Source organism: Zootoca vivipara, chromosome 1 (genome assembly GCF_965207765.1).
Source record: "Zootoca vivipara chromosome 1, rZooViv2.hap1.1, whole genome shotgun sequence".
NCBI lineage: Eukaryota > Metazoa > Chordata > Lepidosauria > Squamata > Lacertidae > Zootoca > Zootoca vivipara.
The window spans coordinates 113,743,319-113,769,111 of record NC_142582.1 but is presented as its reverse complement, the minus strand read 5'-3'; the positions used below and the strand labels follow the sequence as shown (position 1 = coordinate 113,769,111).

At 43.5% G+C, this 25,793-nt stretch overlaps 1 protein-coding gene across 3 annotated transcripts in view; it reads right to left on the bottom strand.

The window, feature by feature from the left end:
* Positions 1-1,222: 1,222 nt before the first annotated feature.
* RIN3 (Ras and Rab interactor 3) overlaps positions 1,223-25,793 on the bottom strand; it is a 74,849-nt gene continuing 50,278 nt past the window's right edge. For 2 of the 3 annotated variants that reach the window (XM_035107173.3, XM_035107199.3), the window contains 4 exons: positions 23,873-24,181; positions 14,690-14,821; positions 5,779-5,942; positions 1,223-4,736 (listed from right to left, as the gene is read on the bottom strand). In XM_035107173.3, the coding sequence (XP_034963064.2) occupies positions 4,428-4,736; positions 5,779-5,942; positions 14,690-14,821; positions 23,873-24,181 (914 nt within the window). In that variant the 3' untranslated portion in view covers positions 1,223-4,427. Of the gene's footprint in view, positions 4,899-5,778; positions 5,943-14,689; positions 14,822-23,872; positions 24,182-25,793 lie in introns of all 3 variants that reach the window. The other variant, XM_088672832.1, reaches the window with a different exon arrangement.

The following is a 25,793-nucleotide window of genomic DNA, read 5'->3' as shown; positions in this document are numbered from 1 at the left end:
ATCCACTTTCCATTACTTTCAATGGGAAAGTTCGCTTCAGTTTATGAACACTTCAGTTTATGAACAGACTTCCGGAACCAATTGTGTTCATAAACCGAGGTACCACTGTAATTCCTATTAGCCACATCCCTGTGCATTTCCCACAAAAAGTTGAAGCACGTTTGTTCTTTGTTCGGTGGAAGCAGGTTTGTTGCACAAGAGCACCAGATCAACTAATTGCACAACCTGAATTCACTAGCATTCCCTACCACAAAACAGTGACAGTCTAGACATGATCATACTTTAAGGTCTTTAAGGGAGGTATTTAAGCAGAGGCTTGACAGGCATATGTCAAGAATGCTTTGATGGTGTTTCCTGCTCGGCAGGGGGTTGGACTGGATGGCCCTTGTGGTCTCTTCCAACTCTATGATTCTATGATTCTATACTCTTTGCCACTGCTAGTGCAATGCCAGCGAAATGGAGCAAACAGGACAGAAGGGTCAAGAAGGAGGTGCTTCAGACAGCACCTCAAGTCTTTGAAAAGGGGTTTTATGGTGTTGAAGAGTCAGATTCAACTAAATATTTGTGCCAGCGGAAGCTTGTGCAATGGGACTCTCCCCCACATGCACTGCCGGCATCCTCCGCAGATCTGCTCTGGAGAATCAGGAGAACTCACAGAACAAGACATGGAGGATAGCGGAGATTGTTCCAACAGCACAAGGATCGCTTGCCAGGTGGAACAATCTCCGTAGTGTGATGCTGAATCTGAATTCCACCCCCTCAGTCAGTCAGTGGCTGCTAGTCCTCATGGCTATATGCAGTCTCTGGGTTTCACAGGGAGGATGCCTCTCAGCACTAGTTGCTGGGGAGCAACAGAGGGAGATGCCTGTTTCTCAAAGGCATATGATTGAAATAGGATGGGCCACTTACTAAAGGTGTCATGGACTTTGAAGAAGCACAAACTCAGGGTGAAAAGAAGAAAACAGCTAAGAGGAAGGCATATTTGGCAAACCCTCACCATGATCAACTCCTGCCCAGAAACCCATGTCCCCCCTGTGGAAGGATGTGTGGATCCAGAATTGGCCTCCACAGTCACCTACAGACACACCATTAAGACTTTGTTCATGGTAGACAATCTTACTTGGATACGAGTTATAGCCAAAGGAGAAGATGCCTTAACTTCTGCAGGGACTCTTTTTTTTCAGGGAGAAAAGGATTACAGTGACATTTAAGGAAAACCGAAGCCTTTTGTGTGGGATTTTAATGCCAAAGTCAAATGTTTTGGAACAGGAGCAGCTTTTCTTGGAGGAAAGTTAGCAATGACAACTTTTTTAAAACAGCATGGCTTTATATTATAAAATCACACAGCAATACAGCACCATTAGAAGATCAAACAGGCAACACAGTTAGAGGATTCATTTCCAGGCCCTGAGTACAAAAGGTAGAATGATAGCTGAGAGATCACCCAGTGACCTTCAACTTTTTTTATTTGAGCTGTTGTAGAGGACCAAAGCAAAATTGCTGCAGCGAGCATTTGTGCCTTCCGAAGTCTTTATGAACCAGACATTGCTCAAAATACATACAGTGACACAGGGAAATAAATACACATAAACAGGCATTACTGCAACAGTTTTGATAAACTGCTTCTGTATATCTAAGGTGGAGATGAAATATTTCTATACGAAACAAAAGAACGCATTGTTGGAAGATGCACCTTTTGTAAAGTGACAGAAAAGGCCCTTTCTCCTCAAGATACCATCAGATCAGTCCAGCATAGTAGCTAACTTCCTAAAGAACTGGTTGGTTTCAAGCTCTTAAACAGCTGTCTCAGGGAGCTGTCAGTGGGTCGAATGTAACTGTGTGCTTTAGAAAATTATGGAGCAGCTTCCCAGGGTGAATGGATGGCCAATCTGTTTCGAATGCTTTTAGACAGTTTAACTCTAACCTAGAATTCTCGGGATAGGTTATGCCCCCAGTGCACTTTTCATTGCAGAATTGTCACAGAGGTAGACCAGCAACATAGTTCTTCTTCTAGGGCACTGTTTCCTGCACAGCAGGAAACAATGTCTGCACATCTACTGTAACTCAAGTCACTGATGCAAAATATGACCCGGCAGTTGGCAGCCCACTTACAACTTCTCTGCTCAGAAAAGCTGTGTAAAACATATATAATAGATCATGGAAGTTGCTACAGCTAAAATGAAATGAGGGGTGGGGAGTAACAATTAATTAGCCACATGTACGATGCCAATATTATTCACTCAGGGGGTGCATTTTTTAATATCGGAAGACTGTATGCACTGTGTGATTATAAGGTTATGCTGCAAACATCTTATGTACTGAAATGTACAACTCACATACATCCAGGCTGCCCAGGTTTGTTTTTGTGGCCACTGTACAGACTTCTAAAAGACCCCCACATTTTATCCACACAGGGTGACCAACAGCAGAAGAATATGCACCATTTACCTCAGCAGTAGCATCTCAGAAACTGTTTTGGTGTTACATGGATTCTTCCCACCTCCCCCCCCCCGCCCCCGCCAGCTCCAGCCCTCCAATTTTAACTCTGAACATTTCGCTTTCATGGTTACAGAACACAGAATTTCAGTACTGGCTGTTGCTTCTCAAGACTCTCTTTGTCGCCACTTTCTCTGTGCACCTTTCTCTTCCTCTACTTCTGCCTCCCTCCCTCCGTGTAAAACTGCCTGCCCTTAAACTGTTAGGTGGGATCTTCATGGAAGGTAAAGAGAAGTGACTTCGATGTGGATTCAAGACGAAAACATTTCCACCACACTGCGTGATCTGATTCTCGATTCTGATTTGTGTCCTCGGTGGAATAAAAAAACCTCATCGTTTCTACACGTGTGTTGGCTCTGTGTCTTTTGCTTGTGAAAAAGCCACATGGAATCACTGTACCACATGCTGCTCTATCAGTGATGCAAGGCAAACAGCCAATGATGCAATGCAAAGCTGGAGTAATGGACATAATAATTTCACACGTTTCTTTTCCAACTAAATTGGGTGTGTGGAAACCTCTGGCCCTCCAGATGTTTCTGAATTACAATTCCCACCATCTCTGGCCACTGGCCATGCTTGCTAGGGCTGATAGGACGTGTAGCTTAGCAAGCTCTGAAGGGCCGAATGCTCCCTATTCCTGAACTAAATGTTACAAGGAAGAGTAGGAAAGAAACATACAGTGGGGGGGGGGCACTCTTTTAATGTCTATTTAGACTTAATTTTATGTAGGCACATAACTTTTATATCCAGGGTCTGCCTTACCACAGGGGAGGGTGAAGGGGGAAATGTTGGGAGTCTTGTCAAAAGTGCTTCACATGTCACGTTAAACCAGGCATCCCCAAACTTCGGCCCTCCAGATGTTTTGGACTACAATTCCCATCTTCCCCAACCACTGGTCCTGTTAGCTAGGGATCATGGGAGTTGTAGGCCAAAACATCTGGAGGGCCGCAGTTTGGGGATGCCTGCGTTAAACCATAGCTCAAATTACAATATGTTTAATGCGGAGATTTGTGCTAGTCTATGCTATTCAAAAGTCTTCATGGTGCTCCTCCCCTACCCCTTCTTTCCTGGATAGAGGTAAAACAAACCAGGAAAACAAGCCATTATGTGTGAACTTAACACTTATAGTTTGTTGCTTGGCTTACCAGGCAGAGGGCCTTCTCAGTAGTGGCGCCCTCCTGGTGGAACACCCTCCCTTCAAATGTCAAGGAAATAAACAACTATCTGACTTTTAGAAGACATCTGAAGGCAGCCCTGTTTAGAGAAGTTTTTAAGGCCTGATGTTTTTATAATGTTTTTAGATTTGCTTTAAACAGCCCAGAGTGGCTGGGGAAACCCAGCCAGATAGGTGGGGTAAAAATAATAAAATTATTATCATTATCATCATCATGATTTGTTAGGAGAAAAACAAACCATGAGTACTTGGTTTGCATGTAACAGCAAGCTGGTCCTAAGTTTGTTTCCTTGGATGGGAAAGGAAAGGATGCCACATAGATTCACTTTATTATCTTTTTTACTACTACAGGGAGGACCATTTGAATTTTCTTTGGTGGACCTTCTCTGATAATACTGTTGATTTGATAACTGGATGGACTGATATATTGCCATTTGCCCTTAACCACAAACCTACCTACTTTGTACCAGGGCAGCTGTCACAAAAGTTACATCATTTGCTCACGTTTTAAGGTTCTGAACCCCACCCCCCTCCAAGAGTGAAAGCTGCTTGGAATATTCAATTTACTGTGGAAAATGAATTATGTTGAGGAAATAAATGCCCTGGATGAAGATTTGCATAGGCTTTCGACCATCACCATTCCGCTCAGAAGATGCACTTTGCTGTGCTCCTGTGACCTGGTGGAGATCAGGAAGTTTTGAAATGAAAAACGCCACAGCTGTTTGAACGAGTCTGCTACAAGAGAACAGCTTTGCTGTTATAAAACATCTGGGTCCTTGATAATGGGAACCGGCGGCTCCTCTCCACCCATCTCCTTATAAATAAAATGGAAAGTTGGCTTGGGCTCCTTGCTCAGGAGGTGGGATTTGATGCGGTGAGGGAGGGCGTCATCATCTAGCCGCAGGTTCTTGTCATCAACTTGAACAAACAGCCCATAGTTCTGAGGCTCTGGGACTTCGAATTTCTCAGCGCACCGCTGGTTCAGCTGGTGTGTTGTTGAGTCAGTTCGGTAGGCCAGCGTCCTGGTGTTTGCCTCAGCCTCCATAAAAGAGATTGTGATGAAATCCTGGAAACAAGGAGCGTGGGTTATGTTATCCATAGATATTAAAATGACAATCGATAGATAGTGATCACTAGTCGATATCGCGAATCTATCACAATCAACAACATAGCACTACTGATGAGCAATAAAGGCTGTGAAGATGGCGAGGGGCCTGGATATCAAGTCCTATAAAGAAAAGTTGAAAAAAGTTAGGTTTGTTTAGCTTGGAGATTGGATGATTAAGAGGTACCACAGCCACTGTTAAATATCAGAATGGTTGTCATGTAGAAAGTTTGAAGGAATTAGACACCTTTAGACTGGAGAAGGGACAACTGAGGCCCAATCTGTGGTATACTTTTAAATCATTCTGATACCATGGCTTCCCTTAAAGAACCCTGGGACCCACAGTTTTTTTAGGGTGCTGAGAGTTGTCAGTTCTAGAGGCCCCCATTTCCCTCATAGAGCTATAATTTTCAGAGTTTCCTAGGGAGAAAAGGCTGCCTGTTAAACCACTTTGGAAACTATAGTTCTGTGAGGAGAGTAAGGGTCTCTCGATCAACTCTTTAAATGTATTGTGCAGATGGGGACTAGGAGTTGGCATGTTATGCCAAGTATCTGAGGGACTCTTCCCTCTCCCTTTGAGGCCAGGGAATAGGGTATGACATATGCTTTGTTTACAACAAATGAGAGTGCCCAGAATTCCTTGAGGGGAAAGGCTGTGCTTTAAAGGCATAGTGAGTACACAGCTTTGGTTCTGGTGAAGAGAGACAATGTGGTATTTTATTCCTGTAGCAAAAGAGAGCTTTGCTGCCACCACATGGTTGAAGGACAAGATGCTGAAAACTGCCTTTGAACTTAAAATTAGCTTCTCTTTCTCTCTGAAATGTATGTGTGCGACCCTAAACCACAGGCTCTCACCGCAGCTTACAAATACTGTAATAAACCAACAAGCTGAAATAAGCTAGGACACCAATTTCATCCTTGTGGCCTCTGCTTATTACATTTGTAAGTTAATGAATAATGAGGTTAAAGAAATGAAGGAGAGCAATCTATGTTATCTGCTAACCTGAACAGATGACCGGGAAGCCCGGGCTTTGTTAAGCGTTCTCCTTCTCTCCCAGCGGTGAATGGAATCTTGGACCTCTGAGCTCAGCTGTCGAGTGACTGTGATCTTATCATAGCTCTTGATAAGCTCTACTGCCCCATAAGTAGTGATTAAATAGTACGAGCCTAACAAAAAAAGAAAAAGAAAAAAGTTAAAGAGCCCAAACCACTTGGTCTTGATTTTGTAGTGCTTCATGCAACACAGGACCCCTCTAGACATCCTTTATATTGTGCATTCAAGTTTACTTGTGTTCATGATGCTATGGGGGAGGTTATATGTGATCATAGGATTGTAAAGTTAGAAGGCACACCAAGGGCCATCTAGTCCAACCCCTGCAATGCAAAAGAATTTCTGACATATGACTATCCAACCTACCTCAGGGTATGGGCCTCTCACCAACCAAAGCAAATATTGCTAAATGGGAGCCAGGTTAAAAGAGATTATTTAAAAAAGCAATATAGTGAGCCTTAACATGGCAAGGGACAATGCCAGCTGGAATCTGTGAATTGGTTCACAGCTTAGGGGAGGCAGAGCTGCTGTTACAGAGCTGCTGGCAGTTCTCTTCTGCACAGTGCAGAATATACTTTGTAGATCAGAGGTGGCAAAAGGAATGAAAAGACTTCTGCCAAAAGGAACAAATCCGTTCATACATAAGAGGAGATCACACCAATTCTCAAGAGGAGATTCAAACAGTTCCCAGCAACCCCCAAATGGTTTCTTTTTTCTTTTGTCAACAAGCTTCACCTAATTTCTCACTTCACAACTTCTTTGAATACTATTAGTGGTTGCAAATGTTTTGGGGGTGCTCCTTTCCACCCAGTGCATATGCTGTTACTTCCTGCTGAAATCCTGTAACATTCCAAACCACAAATATTTGGGGAGTTGGGAGGGGAGAGCAGAGGCTGTCCGGCTTTTGTTGTGCTTCTTCCAGACAGCATTAATGTGGTAGCATCTCAGAACAACTAATAAAGCTGAATGATTCCACCACTATGCATTGTAATTCATCAAGAAAAGGTTGCAGAATTCACCTGCTATAAACAGTCTTTATAGGTTGCAGAATACACCTGCTATAAAACACAAAGTGCTTTGCTGCCTCATTGCATACAGTATTTCACTGTTGCTGAAGCTTAGTTGGGCAGGGATAAGTTACAGGCATTTGCTGCTGCTGCTGCTGCTGCTGCTGCTGCTGCCGCCATCACCACTAATATTCATGAGCCAGTCATTGAGAATAAAGGTAGCAAGAAGAGCAATTATTCTGGCTGGCGTAGGTAGATATGTTGCTATGTGCCAGGCATGTGCGTAGCCAGGATTTTTGTTGGGGGGGGGGGACAGGCCCTCAGTCAGCTATGAATTTTTATGTATTTTTATTGATTTAGGGAGGGGCAGCCCCTTGGCTATGACCATGATGCCAGGTATACCGTATGATGCCAGGAGAGGAGGGGAACCTGAATCCTTAAAGGGAGACATGATGATTAAAGACTGACTGAAAACACAAATATTGAAATATTACCGTCATTGGAAGTGGCCAGCAGATGGCACCCAAGCAACATACAATTCTGGAACCAACAACAAGTTGCAGGAAGATAGATGGGTTTATCCTTGCACAATCTGCTATTCAAAATAGTGCAAGGAACATCACCTTATCATGCAGCTTGCCACTAGTTGTACCTAATTAGCACTCCACTTTCTGGTTCCTTCCAGTTCCATCTAACTCAAGAGGTACAAACATTCCCCTTCGGCAGATGTTTTGCAAAATTCCTCACCCCAAGTATTTCTTCTCTCCATTGTTAGAGCCCTTTCCTCTTATATAGTAATTTAGTGCCCGGGCTAAACCACAGAGCCTAGGGCTTGCTGATCAGAAGGTCGGCGGTTCGAATCCCTGTGACGGGGTGAGCTCCCGTTGCTTGGTCCCAGCTCCTGCCAACCTAGCAGTTCGAAAGCACATCAAAATGCAAGTAGATAAATAGGAACCGCTATAGCGGGAAGGTAAACGGCGTTTCCATGTGCTGCTCTGGTTTGCCAGAAGCGGCTTTGTCATGCTGGCCACATGACAATAATGCGAGATGAGCGCGCAACCCCAGACTCGGTCACGACTGGACCTAATGGTCAGGGGTCCCTTTACCTTACCCATTTGCTAACAACATTGTGCTAGTTTCTTTGCACATGTGAAGTGGTGTGTGTGTGTGTGTGTGTGTGTGTGTGTGTGTGTGTGCTTTTGCTGCTGCAGAAAATGTTCACAATTCAACAGATTATCTGTTATGTTTTTTTAAGGAATCTGGATAAGAATCTTCCAATTAAGTCCATTAATTGTGAACATTTTTGCTGATTAAATTAATCAATTTAATTAATAGACTGATTGCTGAAATAATGCCAAAGCAGCAGGCGAATAAAACAATATTTCTGAAGGAAATAAGTTTTGGGGTTTTTATTATTAGGTGTTGAAGAAGTATCCTCCTCAGCAGAACACCCTCTCATTGGCAAGAGAGGAAGCTGAATGAACTCTAGCCACTCAAGTTTTTTTGTAAACACTTGTCTAAAAAATAATTAATGACTTATTTTTTTTTTTTTAAAAGCTACTGCCTGATAAATTAGGAGCACCTCAAAAGCTCAAATATTTTTGGCCAATCTAACCAATTTGATGTAACAACTAAGTACAGGCCCTTGCAGAGCCAGGCAGAGGCCCGGGCCAGGTAGATAATGTGCCCCCCCCCCCCCGGGATCACTGAAGTCTTATAAATAAGTAAGTATATAATTTTTACAAAAGTTATGCTGACAAATAATTTTATTTCAAGGCTTGAACCATATCTGCATATAAAGACAAAACGGAAAATATAGATCAGGGGTCCCCAGACCACGGCCCAGGGGCCACATACGAGGCTCTTTTATGCGCCCCCCGGGGACCCCCGCCACCTGCTGCCGCCACCTGCTCTTACCGGTGCGGTGCGGCTGCCGACTTCCAACCTGGAAAAGCGACGGAAATAGCTTGTGCGCACGTGTCATTTCCGGTGTACTTCCGGATCGGAGGAGGCTTCTGCACATGTGCACAAACTATTTCTGGCGCTTTCCAGGTCGGGAGTGTACCAGAAATAGCGTTCACGCATGCGCATGGGCGTGCACAGCAGCGCGCTCCTGCGCCCCCACCCTCTGGCCCACCACGCAATCAGCGCGGCGGGCATCCGGCCCAAAGTCAGGTAAGTTTGGGGACCCCTGATATAGTGCTTTTTAGGTCCTCTGCGCTTGGCGGCCTTCCGAGGAAGAGGATGGGAGACGAGGAGGACCGGAAGAAGCTGCACGTGCTGCAGATGGTACGGGCAGATGGGACAGATAAGAACTGTTTTATGTTTGTGCTCCACAATGAGGACCACACCCTTGGCAACTCCCTTGAACATGATCACGAAAAACCCTGAACTATATACAGTGGTACCTTGACTTACGAACGACTCGACAACCAAATATTTTGACTTATGAATGGGGCAAACGGCTGTGCACTTACGATTTTTTCGATATCTGAATGGAAACTGCGGCGGTTTTAGATAGGGTTTTTTCGACTTACGATTTTTTAGATGGGGTTGCTTCGACTTACAAATTTTTCCATTTCCAATGCATTCCTAAGGGAAATCGTGTTTCCAATGGCGCTTTTCGACTTACGAATTTTTCGACCTACAAAGGTGCCTTCGGAACAGATTAAATTCATAAGTCGAGGCACCACTGTAGATATAGTTCTGTGGATATAGCATCACCCATCCTTCTGAAAGAAAAATAAACCTCTGCATCCAGACCAAATGATATGTTCCAGAAGGGGCTGGAGAATCTCATGGGTGTTTGCCAGCACATACTCAGCAAATTTGAGGCAAGTGTGGAAGAGTGCAATGCCAAGAAGGATGTGACTATGGAGGAAGCATAGTCTTGAGTTCCAATCTGCTGTTCAGTCCTGGCCACAGAACTTAGTCTGCTTTGGTTGTCCTGATGGATGGCCTTTGCAGAGTGTGGGGCGGGGAGTGTGACCTTGCTCCTGCTTCTTGTTATCTCATTGGCATTTGATGCCGTTAACCATGGTATCCTCCTGGACAGGCTCCAGCAAATGTGAATTGGGGGCAGCGGTTCCAACCCCATCTTCAGGACCAAGTGATATTGGGAGGGTGTCTTTTGAACTGGAAGCTGCAGTTATTGCAGAATGCTGCAGCATCACAATCAAGAGGTGGGGATGGGGTGGGGTTGTGAAAGAAAGGGACTTGTTTCTTATGGACTAAAGGTTCCCCCCCCCAATAAACATTGGATGATGGAATCCAAAAAAACAAAACAAAACACAGTGCTTTTTAAAAATACATAGGGAAAAGGATTGTTTTAAGTATTTGCATTTAAAAATGCTTTCCTAGCTTTCTTTTCTGCGAATTCTTGAATTACACAGGAAAAATCTAGCAACTTCCCCTTATCGTGGTTTATGTTTATCATTGCTAAACCATTTAGGCGTTCTTGAGCCATTGTTGATCGAAAGAAAGACTTAATCCGTTTTAATATATTGAAACTTCTCTCATTGGAGGCCACTGTAGCTGGTAATGATAGGAAAATGCGTAATGCAATTAGAAGGTTTGGGAAAAAATTCAAGTTTAGTATTTGATCGGCAATTTCTTTCGGTGACGGAGAAATAAGTTTGAAATTTGTATCCTGGAGTGGAGGGAAATTTGTCCCTTAGACCTTATGGGGGGGCCGGACTATGTTTTTTTTTGGGGGGGGATGAATGAATTCCTATGCCCCACAAATAACACAGAGATGCATTTTAAATAAAACCACACGTGTACTCATATATATATATAAACCAGGCAGGCCCCACAGTCTGCGGAGGCTCTGCGATGGGCCTGTAGGCCATGATCAGCCTCCGAAGCCTTGCAGCCTCCCAGAGGAAAGCCCCAACCTCCCCCAGGCCGGTGGAGGCTCTGTGATCGGCCTCCAAGGCCTTCACAACTGCCCGGAGCCATCCCCCGGCATCCTCAGGATGCCCAGCAGGTCGCATCCCAGCCCCAGAATTAGGTAAGAAACACTTACCTAACGAAGACCAAGAGCAGTATAGCTGCTAAGAAAACAAAGATGAGCTTGGGCCGAAAAGCCCTTCACCAACCTTTGCCCCACTCCCAGTTATAGAAAGATGGGTGGCAACCAGCCAGGTAAGCCCACCTACCCTGTGGGGGGGGACTGGAAATTTTTGGGATTCTGCAAGGGATTTTGGGATTTGTTTACATGAGTCTGCCCTGTGCCTTTGTCTCTGGGGTTCAGGAGCTAATCAAGAAAGGAAGCTGTGGTACAATAGGCTGAGATAAGACAAGTGAGCCTGACTGAGGCCCCCTTTGGAATCGGAGGCCCGGGCCAAATGGCCCATATGGCCCACCCTCTGTTTGGGCCTGACTAAGTATCACAGGTAGCCCTAATTTTGCCAGCTGTTTTTTTAAGCCTGCTGTACTGCTTTTTCGGGGGGGGGGATGATTTAAATAAACTCTAAATCGTAAAATGCACAACTGATCACAAATTAAACCCCACTGAATCCAAAAGAAAACTATTTAAGCACATAATTATCTCTCAAAGGGACTTCACCCATGTATGTACAGTCATACCTCGGTTTAAGTACGGTTCAGTTTGAGTATTTTCAGTTTAAGTACTCCACGGACCCGTCTGGAACGGATTAATCCACTTTCCATTACTTTCAATGGGAAAGTTCGCTTCAGGTTAAGTATGCTTCAGGTTAAGTACGGACTTCCAGAACCAATGACACTCATACTTCGGATTAAGTACGCTTCAGGTTGAGTACTCTGCGGATCTGTCTGGAATGGATTAATCCACTTTCCATTACTTTCAATGGGAACGTTCACTTCAGGTTAAGTACGCTTCAGTTTAAGTACTCCACGGACTGTCTGGAACAGATTAATCCACTTTCCATTACTTTCAATGGGAAAGTTCGCTTCAGGTTAAGTACAGACTTCTGGAACCAATTGTGTACTTAAACTGAGGTACCACTGTATTTGCCTAAACTGGGTCCATGTTAAACCCATTAAAGACAAATGCCACCACCACCTGCCCACATGGAGGGTGGCAAAAGAGAGAGAGAGAAAATGCACCACCGGAAACATTGCATATGTCAATTTCTATGGATATATTGAATTCAGTGGGACTTACAAGTTCTGAGTGGACACGGTTAGGATTGCACTGTAAATAAATTTGGCTGGCATTTCACTGGAGAACGATATTTTCAGAAGAACAGCTTGCTCTTAAAACACAGCAGCTGGTGTGTTTGGAGACTCACTTAAGTTTTCCCTGAAGGGCAGCTGGGTTAGGCTGCTGCAATGAAACAACAACAGCAAAGGACCATCTGAGAGCTACCTGTGCACACACAGAGACAGAGGTGTAGAGCGACAAATAGCTTCAACAACGAGGCCAAAAGGTCATGAAATGTAAGAGGTGCAATTTATGACAGTCTCCCCCAACCTGGAGCCCTAGGCTATAATCCCCATCATTCACAGCCAGCATGGCCAATGGCTGGGGATGATGGGGATTATACTCTGAAACAGCTGGAGGACACCAGATTGGGGAAGGCTGAACTATGGCATTTCTATGCAAAACTCCAAATGTATGCAAAATAAGCACTGCAACCATTCACAACAATATCTTTCCAAATGCATGTTGTTCTGCTCCCTTCGGGGGCATCGCTAGGCTTTTATTACCTAGGCAGCAACACTGTCAAAGGAACCTATTTGTTTGTGCAAGTGTCCTTGGGGATCCCTAGGGCATATGACCAGGTGGCAAGTTACTAAAGATACAGCATGCTTTACCAGTGCGACAATTAAAGCCCTCCCAGAATCCTTAGTCTTCAAAGATATGCAGACTGATGTGTTGGTGGGGGAACCAGTTCCTTAAGGACATGGAGGTGGGGGCGGAACAGGCACTGCCTCAATAATAAAACTGGATGTCCAGCCCTGCTGTGGTGCTCCTGCAAAAGTGCTCCATGAAGGTGTTTGATGCTGTTCTGTCTTTACAACTAATCAAGCCTGGGATCTGGCCAAATCTAGATGGAATACCACATTTTAGAGGAGCCCATCGTATCCTATTCAGAGCTCCTTAGAGGAACAGCCATATATATATATATTTAGTCATTAGCCTTAATTATACTCAGTTGTTGTTGTCGTCATAAATACACACTCAACTCTTTTTGGTTGCGATGGAAAGCAGAGATGGACAAACCAGCCTATTTCTGTTCCATGTTGCTTTCTCCTATATGCAAAATAATAATAATAAATGGGCTGGTCTGTCCAACTTATGTGCATATTTTCTTTTTTAAAATCTTTTAAAAAAATCCATAACATCTTTGTAAGGCTACCAGGGACACAACATACAGAAGAAAAGGTAGCCATCTTCTCCATATGATTCCCTAGGAAGGGACGGCACATTGTGATGCACAATTGCTTCCTAGGAGCATTTCAAATGGCCTTTTTACCATGCAGACACAGTGAAGTTACTAGCTGCTCCAAGCAGCTGTACAACTTTTTAAAAGAAAGAAGGCAGTTCTTGGACTATCTTTTGAGCATGTTGCTAGACCCTAGCAACAGCAGTTCATCATATGGGAATTCCACATATCTATGTTCTGCTCTGTGCATGGGTCTGGTGGTCCAAAATGGATAGGCTTGCTCCCCAAAATGGAGCGAAATGGAATCCTTTGACTTTCCCTAATGGAAACATGAGAATAATCCTGGTGGATCAGACCAAAGGTCTATCTAGCCCAGCATCCTACTCTCCCAGTGGCCAACTAGACTCCTATGAGAAGTCAGCAAGCAGGACAGGAGTGTTGTGGTACTCTGATACTTGTGCTCCCCAGCAGTTGAGATACAGAAGCATACTGCCTTTGATTCTGAAGGTAATATAAAGCCATTATGGCCAGTAGCCAACAAGAGTCTTATCCTCCAAACACTTGTCGAATCCCCTTTGAAAGCCACCCAAGTTGAAGGCAACCACTCCATTTTGTGGCAGGGAATTCCATAGTTTAACTGTGTGTGAAGAAGTAGTTCCTTTTGTCTGCCCTCCATTTGTCTGCCCAGTTATGCCTTCCTCCTCAAAACCTTGAGCATAGTGTTAAGGTCACATGAAAGAAGAGAGGGGAAAAGCTCGCTCAGTGGCAGAGCATATGCTGTGCATGCAAAAGGTCCCAGATTCATTTCCTGATTGGTAGCTCTCTTTCTCTCTCTAAGCCACTATAGGTCAATGTATGAAGTGGCTCTGGTATAACAGCCCCAAAACCTATGTTACACAATCAAACTGTTGTGCAAACCAAAAGCATTCACACATCCACCACCCAAGGGCCATCTGCTGTCATGTGAATCTGGCGCCCCCAATGGCCACTTGTGATCATGGCTGGAGATCTCAGGAGATGAAGAATGAACAAATAATAAAAAAAGTAAGGGGGAATCTTGGTGATTAGCCCATAGGGGCTCTAGGATGGCACCCTGAGTGGGACCTTCATAACCTTGAGGAGCCAGAAGAAGTAGTCTACAATGCGTTATACGTAGGGCTGCCTCTGAAGATAGTTCGGAAACTTCAGCTAGGGTGGTATACAAATTTAATTGATAATCATAAGAAGTCTCTTAGGCTTCATTTGATCCTTCTGCATACTCTGTGCAAAGTAGAAACGGTACCAATGTTAGGATGGTGGCCTTGGCAAATGTCCTCTGGTGCCGGCCCTGCCATTGGCCACCAGCTGAAGAGCAGGTGTAAAGTTGGGATAAACATTTACAATTATGGTTGCTGGGCAGCTTGTACTCATTTCTGCCAGTGGTGTGCCATTATGAACCTCCACCCTCGCTCCTCCCTCTGCCACAAAGGAGGTCTTTCATACCTTCACCCAGCTGCAGTGCAGGGTCCATGAGTTCCATCATGTATTCCACATTCAGAAGCACCTCTGGCAGGTCGCTGCGGGCGAGTACGTACATGAGCACTGGGAGGAAGTCATCTGCCCCGTAAAGCTTCCCTGAAACAAGAAGAGGCCTATTCAGATAACACAGTCGAACAGGCTAAGAGCTGATTTCAACATTCAAAACTGACATGCAGTAAGAGAAGAGAAGGCACAGGGGCCCAACAGTTGGCCTCCACCGTGAACAACCTGCATTAACCTAGGTTAATGTGCAAATCAGTCCTTCTCACAGATTTTGTAGAGCAGCTGTGCTTCATAGCTGCCAAATCACAGATTAGGAAACAGGACTGATAAAGATGTAAATGTGCAAATGAATTTGCCAGCAGTACAGGTTTTCATACTCTCCCAGTGGCTTCATTATTGTGAGAAAGAACCGTATTTTGGAAAATCATATTTTGGAATGAATTTAAGAGCATGAGGGAAGCCCTGTTGGATGAGGCCAAAGGCCATCTAGCCCACCATCCTGTTTCTAACCAAATCCTGTACTGGCTGGTCCAATGGAGCAAATACTCACACCATCCTCAACCTGCCTGCAATGAGCCTCTACCTTATATGAAAAAGTCTGATGTACAGGGGATTTCTACAGTCAGTGCTTGCTAAAAAGAAAAAGAAAAAGCATGGTCTGGAACAACTCTGTTGTGCAACTGACCCCCCCCCCCTTCAATGGCCCAGTAGCAGTTGTGTAAGCCAATGCAAGAAAGGAGAAATTGATAGTCTAAATCTATCTTTTGTAATGTGTGAATGGTCAGATGCAGATCTGAGACACACAAATGGTGGATATGCTTTAGGAATCTCAGTGTGTATGTGACAGTTTTTCATCCACACCTTTGCACATTCCAAAAGTGTGTGTTAGGAACCATTTCCTTATAAACATTTTGAGAGTTATGTATTAAGATAAATAACATCAAAAGCAACCTTCAATTTCTATTTGCAGGGTTCACGATTTTCTTCCATGCACTACTATTACAGCCATCCATCTATAAAAGACCAAATGTTGAAGGTCCTTTAAAACTATACCCACCATGAATTTGCTGCCGTGATAGAAGATAGGCTTCCCTTCCCTAAATATTCTCACTGGGCACATTCCACCCCATGTTTAAGCGCACTTTACTATATTCAAATCAATAAGCTTAAACATGCTTAGCTGTGCATGAGCTTGTGGCCATTGGCTTTTTACAAGTATTTCCCGTGAAACACATTTCCTTATATGTCAGGCAAAGTCAACAGGGGTTTTATTTGAAGCTGACAGTTATACTCAGCTGGAGCCTTATATAAATATTCTTCTGTTCCCTCATCAAAAAATAAATAAACTTTAAGTAAACCAGAGAATATATGTAGAAAGGGAAAGCCAGTTCAGTTAAAACAAAGTGGTGGAACACTCGAGTGCTAAGACTCTCTTTATAAACAAAATCTTATGCTGTTATTAGCTGAGCCCTGTATGTTATGAGAGTCATGTTTCCTGCTGTGCATAAAATACACAGCCAGGTTGTCAAACATTTAAAAAGGCTTCATTGTTCAATGGGTGTTTTGGCAAAATGTTTCCTTTGTACAGTATTGCAGTGTTCTGGTACTGAGGAAGTCTCAGGTGGGTGTGGATGGAGGGCCGAATTTAGCTGCAAGAAGTAGGCATCAATGAAAGAGCAGGATCAGCAGTTAATATAGCCAACGCATTCCTTCAGATCTGGCTTAGAGTGGCCATTTATTCAGCCAGGCTTATGGGATGCTTTGACATTTTGTGCCGGGTCACTTGTATTGATCTGTTTGCTGCTGTATTCCCATGCTTTAAACCTTTCATTTTAAAAATGTTTGTGCTGGTTGTGTTATTGCTTTTATTGTTGTGAACTGCCCTGCGTTCTTGATCGATGAAAGGCAGTGTATAAACAGAAGAAATCATTATTATTATTATTATTATTATTATTATTATTATTATTATTATTATTAAAAAATGTGTCCTGCTTCAGTGAGAACAGTTCTTTACTCAAAGGGCTATCCAGTTTAAGTATAAAGCAAGGGGAGCAGGGAGGGTCCTGAAATTGCCCATCAACAGTCAGCACCTAGACAGCAGGCCAAGCAGGCATGCGCTAGGGTTATAACTTTTTGACACCCCCCCCCAAAAAAAGACCTGATTTCCTGTATCATAAAGGGATTATCTTTTGCTTAGAAACACTGAAAAAGGTTCTAATTCTTCTGAGTTGTGAAAAAAGGCCATCCTGAAATGAAAAGCTGTAATCATCGTATATACTACTCGTAAGTATTAGCACTTTAAAAAAGTTTACAGGACTGTTTATGGGACTATTTTACAGCTGTCTGGAACTTCCTAAAACTGTATTGGAGAATAAAAACCTTGTCTTATTCTAAGCAATAAGAAGTAATGTACATTGTATTATATGTACATTGTATATGCTATGCATATTACATAATACATTATACAGTTGCAAATACAAAAATTGATTTACTGATTTTGGGGTGACCTTTTTTCAAAAGATTTGGAAATGACAGATCATCCCTTTGTTTTTAGGCAAAAGTTCATCTAACTAAGCTTTAGGAACGTGAGGTTGTAAAAAAATTATAACCCTAGTATGCATGTCACCGGGTCAGTTTTATCTACTATAGTGAGATGTATTTCTCTTTATAATAATTATGTATAAGTGTGCATACAGATGTATTAGCACATGGAAATTTATGCAGATCTGAATCCTCTCTTGTCCTCTTTTTTTTTGGTTACATGTTTCCTCTTCTTTGGTGAAATGTTAAGTGGCCATCTGGATTGGGCCTGATGTAAAGTAGAGAGTTGATTCTACCAGCCAAAGTGTGCATTAATCACCCCTATGAATTTCCTACATTAACTCTAGAAAGGTCTTAAATCAGAATGTCACAGATACCACTTTCCTATATGCTCAGTTACATTAGGATGATATTGTTCGTAGCCTCTGTACAAGGGGAAGCAGGGAACATGTAAAGCTTAAGGATGGTCAAGCTGTACTTGAATTAGACAGAGCAACTCTTCCATATTCATTCTAGGTGGCGCTGTGGGTTAAACAACAGAGTCTGGTTAAACCACTGAGCCTAGTGCTTGCTGATCAGAAGGTTGGCGGTTCGAATCCCTGCAACGGGGTGAGCTCCCGTTGCTTGTTCCCAGCTCCTGCCCACCTAGCAGTTCGAAAGCACATCAAAGTGCAAGTAGATAAATAGGGACCGCTCCGGCGGGAAGGTAAACGGCGTTTCCGTGCGTTGCTCTGGTTCGCCAGAAGCAGCTTTGTCATGCTGGACACATGACCCGGAAGCTGTCTGCGGACAAACGCCAGCTCCCTCGGCCTATAGAGCGAGATGAGCACCACAACCCCAGAGTCGGATACGACTGGACCTGATGGTCAGGGGCCCTTTACCTTAATAAAACTTTATTTGATTCTCTAAACACATAATCATCACAAATTAAGCAATTTTCCTTTGCTTAGGGCAGGCATCCCCAAACTTCAGCCCTCCAGATGTTTTGGACTTCAGTTCCCATCTTCCCCGACCACTGGTCCTGTTAGCTAGGGATCATGGGAGTTGTAGGCCAAAACATCTGGAGGGCCACAGTTTGGGGATGCCTGGCTTAGGGGAACCTGAACAAGAGAACGTAAGACCAGCCTGGTGGATCAGACCAACAGTCCATCTAGTCCAACATTCTGTTCTCACAGTGACCAAACAGATGCCCATGAGAAGTTCACAAGCAAGACCTCAGCACAATAGCACTCTCCCCTCCTGTGGTTTCTAGCAACTGGCATTCAGAAGCATTCCTGCCTCCAACCATGGGAACTATAATATTGGGCTTAAGAATGTCAAAGAGGAAAGCCATAGTTAAATAGTCTATGGAGCCCGCATAATAACTCATCCGCAGTCTGAAACGGTACTGCCCCCTATCTGCCACCCCAGAATTTCTCCATATTATTCTGATATGTGTGTATAGCAGGCCTTCTAGATCAGTCAAGAGCTAACTGTTTCCATTGCAATGCTTTTCCATGCTCATCCTCATTTTAATGAGTAGAAGTCTTTGTGGGTTTTGCCCCAAGAAATCTAACCTTTCCTTGACATTATATAGCTGTTGGTACTAAGCTGTGTTCCCTTGCTGAGCTGGTAATAAGCACAGGTAACATTTCTCCAAATATCATCTTATGCTACGGAAATGGAAGAAGCAAATGACCAAACAACAAAAGCAAGACTTTAGCTATCCTTTTCAGTGGAACAGCTTGGCGAATACCATAGCGGCTGTGATTATGGATTATGAAATCCATAAAGGCCCAGCACGCTAAATACAATCTTTACAAAGTGACAATATGGGTGAGCATGAAAAAAATGGAGCCCTATGCAGAGCACTCAGTAAGCAGGCTGGTTAAGTGGCATCCAATATCTATAATAGAGTGATTCCCAAACTCACCCTCCCCCCCAGACCGCTTGAAAATTGCTAAGGGTCTTGATGGACCACTTAGCTCCCTGCACCCTGCTGTAACAACTGTAATGCACTGTGCATTATGATTTCTAATTGTATTTGTATTGCTTCTTTTATTTCTTGTGCATTGCTTTTTGTAGTGCTCCACAAAATTCAAACTGTAATACAACAGAATACAATGTTAAAAAATAAGAGAGGTCATTAAAATGCACGTACAAATCATCAATATGAATACTGAATGCAGGGCAGTCTCGAACAGGTCGGGCGCCCTGGCACTGAGGGGCGGAGATCGCTCCGGCGCCCCCGCCCTCGCAGGGCGCAGCATGGTGCCGCACCGCGCCACCGGGAGTCTACCTAGAGCCGGCCCTGACTGAATGCGATGGATGTGCCATTTCCCGTTTTCAACCGTGAATTCACAGAAACACCGCCGGCCACCATTTGGGAACCACTGCTATAATGGTCCAAAATGTGAGCTGGGCTTTGGGAATGTGGGTTTGGTTCCATTTGTGAGCTTGGCAAGTCATTCCTATCATTGGGAGATTCAGGAAACAATAAGAGTAAGATATATATATATATATATATATATATATATATATATATATATATATATATATATACGTATTTATTACTTGTGCAAATATTTAGTACAGGCAGCGACTGTTTTAGGTGCATCCGAGATGCGCGCAACCTGGAAGTGACCCAAAAATGTCACGAAAAGGTTTGGGGCAGGGGCGTAACAGGTGTTTGCAGGCTTTTTCAATGGTGTTTCAAATGTACACATTTTCACTTATATGTATGGTGCCTCAGAATGTAGCCCCTGCATAAATGGGGAGTTGTCTGTACTGGTGGATCAATCATGGGTTCATTTTAGTGATGTGCTGTAAAAATGATATGTCCAGTATCCTAAGACCAAAGGCTAAAGACCCATCAAGCCCAGCATCTTGTCCTCACAGTGGCCTATGGGAAGCCTGCAAGCAAGATCTGAGTGTGTGTGAGCATTCTCCCTTCCTGCAGCTCCCAGCAACTGGCATTTTCCTCTGAAAATTTGTCCTCCAGAGGCAGACTGGAACCACAGGGCAAAAGTTGCAGGGAAGCCAATTTCACCTTGAGTACCAGGAGAAACTTCCTAACACTAGGTGCTTCTCAAAAGGAGATAAGGCCATCTTGAGCTCTCCTTTGCTAGAGGAGCTTAAAGCAGAAGCTGGACACCTTGTCAGGGATGCTGTAGTTGCAGCCTGGACTGTGCGTCTAGCCTTGATCCAGGGGTTGTAGCAGATGGCCTTTTTACTCTATGATTCTATTACTCCAGTTCTTTTGAAAAACCTACCAAATGTTTATAAACCAACATTTTATATGCAAAATGCTTGGAATGCATGTGAGATTTCAATATTTTCTGTTTTTAGGGAGGGAGGGAAGGAAGGAAGGAAGAGAGAAATTCTGTGCATACTCAATTGTCTCCTTTGTATTCATCCCCTGGCTCGCACCACAGAGCTCAGCAACAGCCAGAGGTCCTTCAATGGCTGCTTCAATGACTTTGGAAACAGTCTCACTTGTTCAAGGTAGAATTGTCTTATTCCAAATCCAGCTTGCCTCCCCCCATTTATTTTTATTTTTCAATGACATGAAACATTTGTTTCATAAATATCTATAAGAGGCTTAAAAATAAGCCCTCTCCAGTGCTACAAGCCCCCATGGTATTACAGTCTAGGGAAACTATCTGCAGCATCAGCCTCTGGTTGGGCTCCAGTGCTTGGAGGAAAATTGGTATTAAATAATTGAAGGCAGGGTTAAAAGGAATTGGAACCCTGCCCAGACCTTCACAAAGGAATTAAGGCTCTGCCCATGGGTTTGCTTCTCCCTTGGTTCCATGGCACAATGAGGCAATCAATCAATCAATCAATCAATCAATCATTTGTGGAGTATAGACCATCCCTATTCATGGATCTCAAAACACTTTACAAGTGTCTTTAAGCAAATGATTCAGACATCATCCTATCCAGGGAGTGCACTAGCCCTACAGAAATTCAGGCTGCAATCCTATACAAACACTTACCTTGGTGTAAGTATTATTGAACTCTGAGCAGACATGTAGAGCTCCTAAGAGGAGCCACACTGGTGCAGACCAGAGGCTTACATCTGAGTGGGGCTCAAATCCCCCACTCAGCCATGAACCTCACTGCATCCTTAGCATACTCTGCAAGTGTCCTGGAAAAACTGGGACATCCCAGTAATGGCAGACATTTTGGCTGTGTGGCACCCCAAAACATGCATTTTGGGGTGCTAAGCCCCCCCCCCCAATTTTTTTTTGTGTGTGGGGGAAGCTGCAGCACAAAATTGCATGAGATCATGGCAACCAAAATGGCCACTGTGATAAAAAATGGGAAGATGGTGTGGGGTCTCAAGAAATGCACAGAGGCATGTTCTTGTCCTGTTTTTTGGTTAGCTCAGGCATAGGCAAACTCGGCCCTCCAGATGTTTTGGGACCACAACTCCCATCATCCCTGACCACTGGTCCTGTTAGCTAGGGATGGTGGGAGTTGTAGTTCCAAAACATTTGGAGGGAGTTTGCCTATGCCTGGGTTAGCCTAACTGATGCCATTTTGCTTCTGTAAAAAAACTGCCTGCTTTTGAATTTTGGAGGGTGAGCCACAAATATGTGAAGACCAGATAACGTTGCTAGGCGATTTTCATGAAAACCTCCATCTGCCAGGCAGATCTCCCCTTCAAGGTGTCCTATTTCAATCAGCGCAAGGAACCTCGAAAGGGGGAAAGGGAGAGGGGATGCCTATAAAAAGTATGAACAAAGGCTATTTGGGGCAGTTTCACCATCACACTGGTGAGTGTGGCTCGCCCGCTCTGTTTTACTCAGCTGCATAAACGAGTGCTTATGGGAATCTCCACTGTCTATGGCACTTATTGGCCTTTCAGTGACCAAGGCAGCTTGGGCCTGATTAATGGACCCCAACATCTGTATCTGGGAAGATGGCATCCTGGATTTAGGCTTCAAAGTGTGGGAGGGTATACATTGGTCAGACATCATTACTCAGTCTAACCTACATCACAGGACTGCTGCAAGGATAAAACAGGGGGGGGGAGAAGAACCATGTAGACAGACTGAGCAACTTGGAGGGAATGTGGGGGTGTAAAGCACATCATCATCATCTCTGGGCTCCCAATGTCTTCAGTTGAATATGTACACAAAGGCACTCATAGAGACATAGCTGCCTATCTCCTTAATTTTACAGCTGCATTTCCTGTGCTATGTAGCAGGCCTATTCCTCCCAGGCTTATTGTATTCCAGTCTTTTGTCAGTATAACTACATTCCTTTGCAAACAGAAAGATATTCCCTGCCCTACCTGGGCTGCTGTGGTTTTTTAAAAGAGCTTAAAATAGGGAGCACAAGGTCTCTCTTTCCACAGAAATATAGTCACCAATAACAACCACACATAGCTGCCAAGTTTTCCCTTTTCTCACGAGGAAGCCTATTCAGCATAATGGAATTTCCCTGAAAAAAAGGGATAACTTGGCAGCTATGCAACCACAGAGAAGAGAATAGCACTTCAGGAAAATGCTTAATTCACACTTCCCCCAGCCTGGTGTCCTCCCCCTGTTTTGGAGTAAAAATCTTGCTCGCTGGGGATGATGGGAATTGTAGTTCAAAACACCTGGAGGGCACCAGGTTGGGGAAGGCCAGCTTAATCCAACACAACTGGGGTCCCAACATGTTTTGACAAAGTGCCTTCCTTACATGCAATATTCTTGAATGCTTTCATTGCTTGCTTCAGAAGGTGCTGCTACCACCACCCTAATTTCTGCAACTGCCCCTGCAACTATAATAATAATAATAATAATAATAATAATAATAATAATAATAATAATAATAATAATAATTTATTATTTATACCCCGCCCATCTGGCCGGGTTCCCCCAGCCACTCTGGGCGGCTTCCAACAAAACAGAAATTCTAAAATACAGAAATCCATCAAACATTAAAAGCTTCCCTAAACAGGGCTGCCTTGAGATGCCTTCTAAAGGTCTGGTAATTGTTGTTCTCTTTGACCTCTAGTGGGAGGGCATTCCACAGGGTGGGTGCCACTACCGAGAAGGCCCTCTGCCTGGTTCCCTGTAACTTGGCTTCTCGTAGCGAGGGAACCGCCAGAAGGCCCTCGGCGCTGGACCTCTGTGTCCGGGCAGAACGATGGGGGTGGAGACGCTCCTTCAGGTATACCGGACCGAGGCTGTTTAGGGCTTTAAAGGTCAACACCAACACTTTGAATTGTGCTCGGAAACGTACTGGGCCTGTCCAAATATCCTGGGCCTGTCCAAATATCTCTTTTGTGCTTTGGTCTCCATTAACAAACATCACCAGAAGCTTTAGCAGTGGCTTCAGACAAGCTATGACATGCTTAGCAATACAGTTCAGAACTAGTTGTCATACTGTGGACATACATTATACCTTGAAAGTAAATTTGAAGCACATTTCCTCCCTCAAAAAATTCAGGGCCTTGAGTTTGTTGCTGGGAACTAGCTCTGTGAGGGGCAAACTACAGTGCTCAGAATTCTTTGGGGGTGGGGGTAAAATGTGCTTCAAATGTGTCATTTTACATCTAGTAGGATTTTCTGTAATTCAGAATATATCTATAGCAAGAGCAAGAGTTTTAGGATGGTTGTACAGTACCTTGGTTTCCCTGAGTCATAGAGTCGTAGATGAGTTTGCAGGACTTCAGAAGGATGCTAATCTTTTTCTCTGGAGAGTAGGCCTTGTGCATGGTTGTGAATTTGTGCAGGATTTTCTCCAGCAATGTGGATTCAGGCACACTGGTGGTGACTCCCAAGTCAGTGGTAGTTGTGTTTTGTATGACTTGCTGGTTTTCTTTCAGGAGCTTGAAGGATCCATCTTTGCTGTGGATTTCCCTTAGATAGGTATCGATGGCATCTTTCAAAGGCTTCAAGACACACTTGTGCAAAGCTGACTCGACAATCACCTCTGGAGTTGGGAAGTGGAGTGGGGAAACATAAGATGGAAAAAGAATATGTGAGAAATCAGCATCTTAAAGCCAGCCTGGATAGACATTCATGCAACTTACCCTCAGTATGTATTTTGTTCTAACTGTCCAGTCATACTATCAAAAGGTATGAAAATATTGACAAAAATATTTAACCTTAATAGTTCTTAATCACTTTTCCCCTGCCCCTGTGCATATTAATGAAAATTCCTTCTGGAATTTATAGTCAAAATTAGCACATTGTAACTGTTGTTGTTGTTGTTGACTAAAATGCTTCCTTACTTAAGAATATGGCCATCCTTTTGCCTGGAAATTTGGAAACTCTGGCCTTGACCCTCATAAGCCTCAATACATTGCTACTCAGAGCACCATTTATTGGAAAGGCAGCATACATATTTAACAAATAAAACAAACAAATATGGTTTGGGGGTCTAGTCTAGCCAGTTCATAGAGATCTCTGACTAGGCCTAACATAATGGAAGAAACTGCTATTTTTTAACTGTAAGTTTTTATACTGTTGTTGTTGTTGTTGTTTTAATTGTAGCCCACCCTGGGGCCTTAGGGTGAAGGGCAGGCAATAATTTAAATAATTATAATATGTCTCTTGGTTTTGACCCAACAAACCGCTGCCATTTTGAACAGCATCCAAATGGAATCTGGCCCTCAGACTGGTAACATGGAAGCGGACTTTTTCACTGGTGGCACCAGTGTTGTGGAATGCTTTTCCTGCTGAAAAACGAGAGGCCTCATCCGTATTGGCATTCTGTCAACCCTTGAAAACACACCTGTTTAGGCAAACATTCACCTGAACTTCTTGATCCAACTGTTTTATTTGCTTTTAAAACTGTGTAATTGTTATGCTTTTCGACAGGTTTGTTTTATTGTATATTTTAAATATGGCTATTTTAATGTTTTGATGGAATTGTTTTACTGTGATATTTTAATTATGTAAGAATTTTACAATTGATTATATGCTTGTAAATCACTTAGAAGCCAATATGGCATGCAAACAACAACAACAGGAAAAATCCATGTATGTCTTCAACCAGTTTTACCCATAATGTATGATTGAAGGCAAAGATGATTCTAGCATAGTGAACTGCTGGGAAAAGGGAAGGAAGAGAAGAAGGAACTAGGCAGTTGAGGAGTGAATTTCTGTGATCTGGATGAAATATGTTCACAACATGGATAAATGATTTTTAGCAATAGGTGCTAAGGGGGAAATGGATTTTGTAAATGTTAGGGAAGAAAAATCACACTGTGGAACTGGGTCTGGATGTGAAGGAAAAAGTGAGGCCGAAGATAATCCCAATTTGGCATGCTCAGGATAAAAGAAAAGGAATTTCTCAATGTGAGTTTAAATAAAATGACAGGCACAATTTCGCTGTGTTCAGCTGGAAAGGGGAGAGGACATCTAGGAAGAAGTGTTGACAACGTGTAGAAAGATGACCTACCAGGGTTGATGTAAGTTGCAGCAACTTTCTGAAAATTTTATTTCCGTATAAGGCTAGATGGTGGTTGTTTTGACTTCTACAGCTCTGCTGAATGCAAATCTCTGCAATGCTGGAACTGATTACACCCAGCAGCATGAAA